The sequence below is a fragment of the Corticium candelabrum genome, chromosome 14, assembly GCF_963422355.1.
Source record: "Corticium candelabrum chromosome 14, ooCorCand1.1, whole genome shotgun sequence".
NCBI classification, from domain to species: domain Eukaryota; kingdom Metazoa; phylum Porifera; class Homoscleromorpha; order Homosclerophorida; family Plakinidae; genus Corticium; species Corticium candelabrum.
The window spans coordinates 678,581-690,420 of record NC_085098.1 but is presented as its reverse complement, the minus strand read 5'-3'; the positions used below and the strand labels follow the sequence as shown (position 1 = coordinate 690,420).

At 40.5% G+C, this 11,840-nt stretch overlaps 1 protein-coding gene across 1 annotated transcript in view; it reads right to left on the bottom strand.

Annotated features, from left to right (window-relative positions):
* The window catches only part of LOC134189668 (phospholipid-transporting ATPase IB-like), a 33,599-nt gene extending 22,031 nt beyond the window's left edge, over positions 1-11,568 (bottom strand). Inside the window, 7 exon segments of the mRNA XM_062658020.1 lie at positions 1,897-1,985; positions 2,047-2,220; positions 2,286-2,377; positions 2,434-2,472; positions 11,241-11,310; positions 11,371-11,427; positions 11,492-11,568. Coding sequence (XP_062514004.1) covers positions 1,897-1,985; positions 2,047-2,220; positions 2,286-2,377; positions 2,434-2,472; positions 11,241-11,310; positions 11,371-11,427; positions 11,492-11,497 — 527 coding nt within the window. The 5' untranslated portion in view covers positions 11,498-11,568.
* Positions 11,569-11,840: the final 272 nt, after the last annotated feature.

The following is an 11,840-nucleotide window of genomic DNA, read 5'->3' as shown; positions in this document are numbered from 1 at the left end:
TAGAGACCCCAAGAATCAGCCAGTCTACTGATGTGGGTGCACTTGTTTAGTACGAGTAAACGACCGCCAAGTTCAAACCACGTACGTATGTGTGTAGTTGTGGAACATGTAGTGTCTGTGTTTGTTCTGTTGTGGGAACTGCGTTAGTATCTGGTGTGATACAAAACAATTCATTCATTATTCATTTATCATTAATCTGCTTTGCAGAGTGTATTTCATAATTTGTAGTTTGCAGAAACTGTTTGCTTGCAACAAGATAAAGATTAAATATAATAAGAAATCTTACACAATGATAAGTACAAGTTACAAACAGCGAAAAATTCAATAATTTAATCTATTGTCCCATGTAGATAAATTATCACATGGAAGCACCTACTACAGTGAGAAACTAGCTAAGTCATTCACCTTCTACACCAAACTCCACACAGACAACATTATTATGGCAAAAATTGTCAGCAAAGTCAATTATGGATTAGTAAATCAGGTGGTACTAAAGGGCAATAATTGAACAAAAGACCAGAGTCTTAAAAGAAAAATCCAACAAAAATGAACTTAATTAATTGTTCTTTTAATATCTGAAGAGAAACGTTCAGAGTGCGGTCTAGCGTGTGCAACAGAGGATGTTCCTGTTTTCACATCCAGTCTGTTCACTTTCTTTTGTCGCTGATTGGTAGAAAGTTACAATCCTGGATATAAAAAGGAACGTCCTCTGTTGCACATGGTAGACCGCACTCTGAATGTTTCTCTTCAGATATTTAAAGAACAAAGGATAAACAATTACTCAAGCAAAAGCATGTTCTCTTGGTAAGCCGTAGTAATGAGGAATATTGCTGAAAGTCTGATGGAAAAACAGCTCTACTGACACCATTTTACTTAGAGAGGAACGACTAACATGACAGCAAGAAGGCAGATCTTCATAATATCTTCACATTCACATACAGCATTCTCTCTCGATATATCCGTAGCAGTCATTCATAAATGCATTGATTCGTCCACGGTGGGCAGAGCTTAATCGACCAGGAAGCACAGAGCGGGTGTGTGGGCGTTGCACATCACAGAAACATTGCTTGTTCTCGGTTAGGAAAGCGAAGATAATGGAGTAACTTATATATATATATATATATATATATATATATATATATCGATTTGTTTTTGTAAAATTTACTCATACAAGTTAAGGATAAACAATTACTCAAGCAAAAAGCCCGTTCTCTAGCTAAGCTGTAGTAATGAGGAATTCTGATTGAAAGTCTGACGGAAGAACAGCTCCACCAACACCATTTTACTTTAGAGAGGAGCGACTGACGGCAAGAAGGCAGATCTTCATAATGTCTTTGCATTCACATTCGGCATCCTCGATATATCTGTAGCAGCCATCCATAAACGCATTGATTCTTTTGCAGTAGGTGGAGATTAATCAGCCAGAAAGCAGAGAGCGGGTGCGTAGGCGTTGCACATCACAGAAACATCGCTCGTTCTCGTTTACGAAAGCGAAGATAACGAAGTAACTTATACTGATCTATTTGTCTTCATATCATCTACTCATACAAGTTAAGTTCATTTTTGTTGGACTTCCCCTTTAAATGACCAGTGAGGCAGTGTCTGCCTAGCATAATTGGAGCAATTAAGGTCACATTGCTAGTAAAATCCATTTGGTTAAACTGCATGTCCCATAATAGTGACTCCAAGTCAGAAGAGATAATGGCTGTGTAAAAAATAAAAAACTCAAATTTGTCCTTTATCCTTACAATTTGTCTTTGTGCTAAAATTAACAGTTAGACTTTGAAACTGCTTCACAATATTCTATTAGAGTGATGAGGCATTGCTGTCACCAGACTCACTCAAAGGACATTGCTAACCCTAGGTAATAGGTAAATCTAAAAGTCCATTTCTTACCCATATACAATGCCTGCAATAGAGCACTTCCTCAAAGTCATTTCATTGCGTGTGAGTGTGCCAGTCTTGTCTGAGAAGATAAACTTGACCTGCACACACATCATTGTACAATGCAGTAAAAACTTATGAACAGTTTGCACTAATACTAACTTGTCCCAGCTCTTCATTAAGATTCGATGTCCTAGCCATAGCTGGAGTGTCTCTTGATGAATGGTACATATCCAAGTCATGTAATAAACAGCGTACCATAAGCAACACTTTTCGATCACCAAACAACAAAGACTATACCAGATTAATGAAGTAAGCTTGAATAAACTTGACAATCTGAAGCAACACAAACATACAGTGCTACACGATATCACCCAATTGAAGCAATGTGTATGTATAACCTCGATTGTAACAATCAAACTGATTGGTATAAGATTGTTGTAAACAACAATGAATGTCAAAAATGCTAAGAAAAAGTTTGGAGTATCATAGTCTAGCAAAAAACCCAGATTATGAACAAATATGCATAAATTATTTAGTAATACGTACCAGAAGCTGCCAAATACCAATGATCAGCCTTGTTCTTGTCTACATCACAAAATCAACATGAAATAGGAACTGTTTACCACTGTATTCATGATTAGCACTTATGGATTATAGTATTCTAATATCATGTACCCTACCGCTTCTAATGTTATTTGAGACTAAGTCTTTTTGAGGCTCTGAAAGTTCATTGAATCATAACTCTTTGAGGTCTTGATGCGATATTAGTCATTCTCAAATTTAACTATTTGTTTAATTATTCTTTCAATCTGATTCAATTCCCTAACCAGTTCAATGACACTCAGCACAATACTGCAGCAAAAGTGTTCTGCCAATTACTCACCACAGAAGCAGTATATCGCATGAGAAGTGGCATTGGCATTTCGGTATGAAAGTAGAACCCGTAGTTGAAATGAGAACTGACTCACTTCTTCACTGAGTTGCCACCTTGAGCTGTGGATTATTTTGACAATGTTTTGTGTGCTCACATGCAAAGGCAAAAGCATGGACACAACAATTTTTCAAGAGTAAAACTTTTGAAAGGAATACTGCTTGAGAAACATTAAAACCAGTAAGGTATTTACTATTAGATTTCCAAATCACTTAGCCTAGCTGGTAAACAAGAATAAAACCTCTGCCACATACATCCCAGTACTTATTTCTCAATTACTGGCAGGCTAGTCATCACTACAAGCCAACTTCAGTTACATAAGATTTACAATACATCGTTAGTAATACATTAAGCCATAGCACCATTTTAGAAGCAGTCATAATCTTGTAGCTATGTCCTTATGTATAATTGTATATGATATCAAAAAAAGTCTTGGTGCAGTTGCCATTACTAGAAGTGCAACCCATAACTACAGAAAACAGGCATACCATATTTGGCAAAAATATATAATTTCATGCGTTTGGGAAACATATTGCAGACCTGACATAAACTATGCAAGCTCAATCAGCAGCAAATCATCAATTCCTCAAAAAACAAAAACAACACCTTACTATAATTTAGGTTGCATGCGCTCACATGACTAAGATTTAAGTCTTAGAACCCTAGTCTTAGCACCTTAGTCATGTGAGCATCTGCAACCTAAATTCAGCAAAGATGAGACTGGACATTGTAAAGAAAACTGATAACACAATCACAAAATGACAAACAGACCACCAGGCATGCAGACACATGGCTCTTCTTCATTAGACAAAAAGTATAATAAAACATTCGGTCAAGCTTCAACAGTTAGTAAATGTTACATTGTAAGACTACTATAGTGTTAGGAGTATGACGTAGTATATACGGGACTACACAGCTCATTCTGACTGAGTGCCAGCAGCGTGTAGTCTACTTAATCTTGGGATGTTGCATTCTAAGGTTGTGTTTATAACTTCGTTGACTTGATACATGGTGTCAGGAGTCTAGAAACCCACTAATGATGTCTAGTGATGAATATAATCGTAAGCTGGCATCTGCGAAGGCGACAGACACTGCCTCAGCAATAGATGTAAGTCAACCGGCGATGAGAAGTGGTTTTATGCAAAGCGTCGTACCTTTGCCCCAACCTTTAGTTATCAAAGAAGGAGACATGAAGGAAAGCTGGCGGCAATGGCGACAAATTTGGGATTCATACGAAACTATATCGAGATTAAAAGAGCAGCCTCGCGAACTTAGATTAGCAACATTCATAACGTGTATTGGAGAAGACACCCTAGAGATTTTCAATAGCTTATTTGGTGATGCCAAAGCAACTCATGGCGACATGGACTTTGTTCTTCAAACATTGAAGACTCATTTTATGAGATTAGTTAATGTTACTTATGAACGGTATGTATTTAATCAGCATAACCAGCAAGACAGCAAGACCTTTGAAATGTACCTAACAGTCTTACAACAATTAGTAAGAACGTTTAACTAACGAGAAATGACGAATGAGTTATTACGAGACAGATTAGTATGTGGAATTAAGGAAGATTCAATTCGAAAGGTGTTGCAAAAGCGAAATTTGACATTGCTTGAGGCTATCAACATTTGCAAGTCCGCTGAAATTGCGTCAACTGAGTTGAAGTCAATGGTGGATTTAGAAAAGCAAGAGTCAAAAGTGCATGCTATTAGAAAAAAAGCTACAGAAAGTAAGCCACAAGGAAGCAGTCAAGGTATTAAACAAACAGACGAGAAAAAGAGTCAGTGCAGCTATTGTGGACAAGTGCATCGCAAGGGATGAAGTCAATGCTCTGCATATGGACAGAAGTGCCAGTTTTGCAATAGTTCAGAGTCCCATCCCAGCACCTTTGCATTACTTTGCATTTCTTAGTAGGAGAAATAAGCAAGAAATCACCAGCGTAAGCCAGACACCTCAAAAACATGTTGCCAATCTTGGCACCAACACCAGAATCTCTGAGATCCCCCAATAAATCGTCCATGTAAACAATGAACAAACATTGAGATAAAACGCTACCTTGACGAACACCATTACAGACATTAAAGAGTTCTGAAAGACTGCTATCCCACTTTATCTACATAGATTGCGCAGCGTACCAATTGGCAAGTATCTTTACAAGATAAACTGGTGTTCCAAGTCGTAATAGTTTACTGAACAATTCATAATGCGACACTCTGTCGTATGCTTTTGAAAAATCCAATGCGCAAGTATAAACATACCTATTACCCCTTGACAGGTAATAGTCAATAGTCTGTCTGAAACATACGAACAATCCGAACAGCTGTGTCCCTTCTTAAAACCAAATTGTTCATTACCTGAATTTCAAAGACCCTGAAGTCTGTAAAGAAGAATGTGCTCAAAAGCTTTCGATACAACAGAAGATACCGCAATGCATCTGTAATTGTCAGGATTATCAGTATTTCCCCTCTTGTCTTTGACAATCGGTACGATGTAGGACCTCAAGAACTGACTAGGTACAAAGGAATGTCTCAGAAAAGCCGTGAAAGCCATGCTCATGTATATAGACAGAATAGGACCACCATATCTCAAGTGTTCAGACATTATATCATCAGGACCTGGTCATTTATTGACTCTCAGACGCCCAAAGGCATTCTCTACTTCAATGGGACGAACGTCCACCGACCACCATGGTATTCGCAACTCACCCATATGACTACCTAGTGTTTCCTCAAATACCATGCAATCATCTTTCACACTCTCACACAACTCGTTGTTAACAATAGCATTGAAATGATCCTTCCATACTCTCAGAATGTCCTCTGCAGACGATGCCTCAGCAATTCTCATCGATGGTTTTGACTTACTATGATGTAAACCACCATGAAATTTACTCCAAAATCTTGAATGGTGCCCTTCTTCAATATGTTTAGACAACTTCTCACAAAACATTTGCCTCTCTCTTAATTTTGTTCTCTTCAATTTCGACTTGAATAATCTTCTCAAACTATTCATGGCATCAAACAGCTCACCACAGCATGGTTTACCTGCAGATCACCATAATTTACAACTTGCTCTAGCAGTGCCTTTCAACTCTTTAAGTTCAGAGTCCCATCCCAACACCTTTGCATTACTTTGTCTTCCTATTCATTACTTAAAATTACTTTGCATGAATCCCTACCAAGGCAGTTGACGCCATATTTAGGAAAGATATTCGACGGGGACTTGGTCTTCGATGAAGAGACTCACTGTATGAGCGCATAGGTAATTGGATGGTCAATGCGTCAGTGAAGATTCGAACAGTACAAGCTTTATCATTGAAACGGTCACTTAACTCTAGAAATGACCTAGTTAGAGGACTATCGTGGAGAGTCTATAGAGATACGTTGCCCTTTGTAGATGTGCATACTAATATTTTTTGCCATCTCGCTGAAGGAATTACGTTCTCTGTTATATACTTAGCTGTCTGTTTGTTTTTGAGGTGTCTATGTGTATGTGTGTGTTTGTACGTATATTTCTCTCATTTGTGAGAGGCTATACCTGCTGGTACAAAGTGAAATATATTATGTCGTGCTCAACCAGATCAGTCTGGTTTGCAAAGTCTATTACAAGTACCAGTACTTAGACCATCATGGCTGTCTAGAAAGAAGACATGACTTTACGAAGGATCCGAGTAGATCCCAGAAGCACTGTTTTCTGTAAGTGCTGCAGGTTGTGATGACCTGGAATAATGTCCAGCCACTGTGCAATACCTGCGTGCACTGTGCCCAGAGCTCCCAAGACCACCGGAACCACCAGTGTTCGACAATGCCACATGCGGCTTATCTCCACTCGCAAGTTGCTGTACTTCGCCATCTTCTCAGCATGTTTCTTGCCAATGTTGCCATCAGCAGGACAGCTGATATCAATAAGAAGACAAATGTTTGTCTTCCTATTTCTGAGACAGATGTCTGGACGATTGGCTTTGATCTTCCTGGCAGTGGGGATGATGGTATCCCACATCATAGTAATGTCATCCGTCTCCACAAGCCTATCAGGATGATGCCGTACCATCTGCTCTCCACTGGAACCCCAAAATGACGACAAACATCCCAGTGAATGATGGAGGCCACCTGATTGTGTCGATCAGTGTAGTCCGTCGGTGCCAAAGCACTACAACCTGCCACAATATGGTCGACTGTTTCCAGGCCTACACTGCACATGTGGCAAGTGGGACTGACATCACGATGTAGAATCTTGCGCTCATAGTACCGAGTCCGAAGAGCTTGGTCTTGAGCAGCAACAACCAGTCCGTCAGTTGCAGCAGGAAGATTTGCTGCCTTTAGCCATCCGTAGGTCTCTTTCATGTCCACAGGCGGTTGCTCGGTGAGATGGCGATACTGCCCGTGCATAGGCTTCTCGCTCCAGGACCGCACACGAAGAGAACTGCAACACGTATGGTAATGTCTCGCATCTGTTTCAGGCACTTGCTTGAAGCCACCTTCAACCGAGATGGATGCGTTCCTGTGTAAGTTCTGCGACTTGTCGTCTGAAGCAAGACTCCTCCGCAGCTGTGCAGTAAAGCAACAAGCCATGCGCTTGATCGAGTGTGAAGATTTTACAGAGTCACACTCCCGTATCATCTGCATGAAAGGATCAGAACTGTCAGCAAGGTAGCAGTTTAACCTCACAATACAAGATTGATATGTCGACTCAATCTGTTGTAACCCCCTACCCCCATCACTGCAAGGAGCGTACAGTCGGTCAACGTCTGCAGAAGGATGGTGGACACTGTGCATAGAGAGGAGCTTTCTGGTCCGTCGATCGAACAGCTGCAGGTCTGTGCACGCCCGATGAGTGATGCCAAACTGTAAGTGAGAACTAGTAGTGCAAACCCATTGATGGCTAGAGTCTTGTTCCGACCATACAACTCAGTCTGGAGAACCACCTTCACCGTGCGCAAGTACTCACGACGGAGTCTCTCCCGCATCATGCTGTGCTGAATACTGTTACTCTCATCGACACCCAAGTATCAAATTAATCGGAGTCAAGTCAAATTTTGAAAGTCAGCGAACAAATTCCATCTAAACTGTATGCAACAATGTCTGTTGAGGACAAGAGGTAAGATTTCAACTAGACATGGGCGCCTCATGTAATGTGATTAGCCAGTCATATTTGCCTTCTCAAGTCCCAATACAAGTCACGTGGCAATCACTAATGTTATTTGATGCTTCTAAAGTGCAACCGGTGGGCAAATGTACTGTTCGTCTTCTCAATCCTGAGAATGGTCATAAATACAGGGGAGAGTTCGTTGTGGTAGAGAGAGGTTTGACCTCTTTGTTAGGAGCAAAAAGTATATACAGCAGATGAAACTCATGAACCTTCAACGTGAAAACATCCTTCAGGCATCTGTGGAGATTGGTCACCCACCAGGTGGACAGCGTGCAGCTCAACCGCTGACGTTGGATCAGGTCGTACAGCAATATAGTAACGATTTTGATGATAAGTTGGGACAACTGGAAGGACGACTGCATCTGGATATTGATCTTACGGTGACTCCGGTGCAACTACCGGTCAGGCGTATCCCCGTGTCTGTTAAAGATGAGTTGATTACGGAACTTGACCAGCTGGATCGAGATAAACTTATTGGATTTTGGCACGCAGTCCTGGGTAAAGAAACAAGCAATCTCACAACCTTTGGCACTCCAATAGATCACTATAAATGGAAACGAATGCCGTTTGGGATATCTCCGGCACCGGAGGTATTCCAAAGAAGATTAAATCAAGCACAGGAAGGACTGAATGATATCTATGTTATTGCCAACGACATACTGGTTACGAGCGGAGGTTCCACTCTTGAATAGGCGAGAACAAATCACAACCGGAATCTACTCGCTTTACTGAAGTGTTGTAGAGATAAAGGTATTAAGTTAAATAAAAAGAAATTTCGATTGAGAGAACCGCAAGTGACATATATGGGCCATATTCTTACAGAAAACGAGCTGAAACCTGATCCAGAAAAAGCTAATGCAATTCTGCAAATGCCCAAACCTGAAATGTTGAAAGTGTTTGGCGGCTTCTTGGCATGATTACTTTAACTATTTATCAAGATATCTGCCGAAGCTTGCTGATACTTGTGAGCCAGTGAGAGAATTGACAAGTCTGAATAATGCATGGGAGTGGTCAGACAAATACGAATGGGCACTACGAGAAATCAAACAAGCTATAACTACAGCACCAGTTCTGAGATATTTCGACACAACAAAACCCACATTAATGCAGTGTGACGCATCTAGTTTGGGGTTGGGGGCCGTGCTTCTCCAAGACGGACAACCAATCTCGTATGCCAGTAGAGCGTTGACTGAGTGTGAAAGAGGATATGCTCAAATAGAAAGGAATTACTGGCGATAGTCTATGGAATGGAACAATTCGACCAATATACGTATGGACGACCAATGAAAGTACAATCTGATCATAAGCCTTTAGAAATCATTGTGCGCAAGTCACTTCAAACAGCTCCAAGAAGATTGCAGATAATGCTACTGCAGCTGCAAAGAGACGATCTCAAAGTAGTGTACAAGAAAGAAAAAGAAATGGTTTTGGCCAACACTCTTTCAAGAGCATATTTAACGATAGAGAGCAGGAGCAGTACAGTGAAGAATGGCCTTGAAATTCTGAACACGCAGTCAACATTCGAAAAGAAATTAGAACAAATTGCAGTTGTAGATTGTTACTTCATTACAACAAGCAAGTTACAAGAGATTCAGCGAGAATCAGCAATTGATGATACCTTGCAAGTGTTACAAAATGTTATTCATAACGGATCGCCAGAGAATAAGAAGAGACTGAAACCTTGTGTCCACCCGCATTTTCCCTTTAGAGACAAACTTGCCGTTGAAGATGGTGTGGTGTACCGAGGAAATCGCTGTATAATACCTCACTGTCTTAGACGATTTACATTAGGACGAATACATCAAGCACACATCGGAATTGGAGGATGTGTCAAAAGAGCCAAAGCTTCAGTCTTTTGGCCAGAAATTAATGCAGCGATTGCGGATTATGTCGGCAAATGTGAAGTCTGCAGAACATACGAAAGACGGCAACCCAAAGAAACACTTCTCTATCATGAGATACCGAAACTGCCATGGGCTAAGGTAGGCATAGACCTAATGAGCTTCCATAAGAAAAACTATCTTATTGTAGTAGATTACTTTAGCAGCTTCATAGAAGTGGATCCGCTAATTGACACTAGGTCAAAGATGGTTATATCAAAATTAAAGGCTCAGTTTGCCCGTCATGGAATTTCCCAGACGGTGGTGACAGATAACGGCCCTCAGTTCGTCGCTAGTGAATTTCAACAATTTGCTAAAAAGTGAGAATTCGGTCATATAACAACAAGTCCGTATCATTCCCAATGCAACAAATGGTGAAAGCCCTAGAGGCACAGGAAGACCCGTGGATGGCTTTGTTGGATCAACGAAATACACCACCACAAGGAACAACAAGTCCAGCTCAACATCTTTTTAGTAAAAGAACTAACGGGCTGTTGCCTATGAAGCCCAATCTACTTAAACCTCAAGTGGTCGATGGGATCTCCCAACAATTAACAGAAAGAAGCTCAAGCAAAATATTACAATCAAGGTGTTAAAGACCTCCTCCTTATCGTACCCGGAACTGTCGTTTGCATGGAACTATTGAAAGGAAAGAAACAGAGTTGGAAGAAAGCCGTGGTAATAAAGCAAACTAGAGAATGATCGTACAAAGTTCAAACAGAGGATGGTGGAGTATATAGGTGGAATCGACGACAATTGAAGATTACGAATGAGGCAATACTGAATGACCCGACTACGCCAGTGAATAATGACGACGTTGGCTTAGAACAAGTAGCAGCGGAATCCAGTGTCAACCTGCCACCACAAGACTGCCAACTTCAGGCAGAGTCTCAGGTCACTTTGAAGAGTCACACAACTAGTGACCAACAAGAGGAGACGCAGGATCCATCAGAACAGACAAGTTCTCAACCTAGCAGAGAAACAGAGGGCAGTACAGAGAGACTACAGAGATCAACTTGAAGTGGCCGCGTGGTGAAGAAACCAAATTATCTGCGTGACTATATTTGCGACAATGACAATGACGCGTAGATAGATAGATGTAAGTGTTGCTGGGTACTAGTAATTGTTAACTTTAAGAAAGGAGATGCTAGGAGTATGACGTAGTATATACGGGACTACTCAGCTCATTCTGACTGAGTGCCGGTAGCGTGTACTCTACTTAATTAATCTTGGGTGTTGTACGTTGGGTTCTAAGGTTGTGTTTATAATCTCATTGACTTGATACATATAGCACCTTGATCGTGCATTATATTTGACCATATGTAGAAGAATCCAACTTTTTAAAGAAAAGTGGCCACCATGCTAAAAAGTATAGCACATTGTCACTTACCCATCCAGTAAGTCCCAATGGCAGCACTGACCAGAGCCAAGACAATAAGCAGTATAAACAGTAACAAAATCTAAAAAACACATTAGTAAAACCAAATAGCAAAGTATACATTGGGTTCTGCCAAGGCTACCTGAAGATTGGTAGTTCTATCCATTCTTGACCGTTTTATTGGGGCTGCACTTGAGTTCTAACAATTGCACATCATCATCTTTGTGCAAAAATATACCTCTTAAACTTAAGCATTGAATAACCTGCATCACTTTTGAGTCATGTCCTGTGTACAGCACAACACCTGCACAAAAACAACATTCTACATTCAAATAGAGTCTTGCCAAAATTGCTAAAGAAACCAAAGCTAATTTATGTACAAGAAGCAGTTGTATACAGTTTTGATTTTAAACAGCTAAGTGTGAGTCATTTTAGTAGTCACCATACATGATCAAAATTGACTCAAGAGCGCATGTCAAAATTGTCGTGTCCTCCCAAAGGATTGGCATCTGCTAGGCTGCTCATAGCAGGGCAGATATTACTACAACACGAGGCTGCCGTTTGGTTTGTGGTCGTACTCATTTATAGTTAAGCAAAAGACAGACGTTGTAT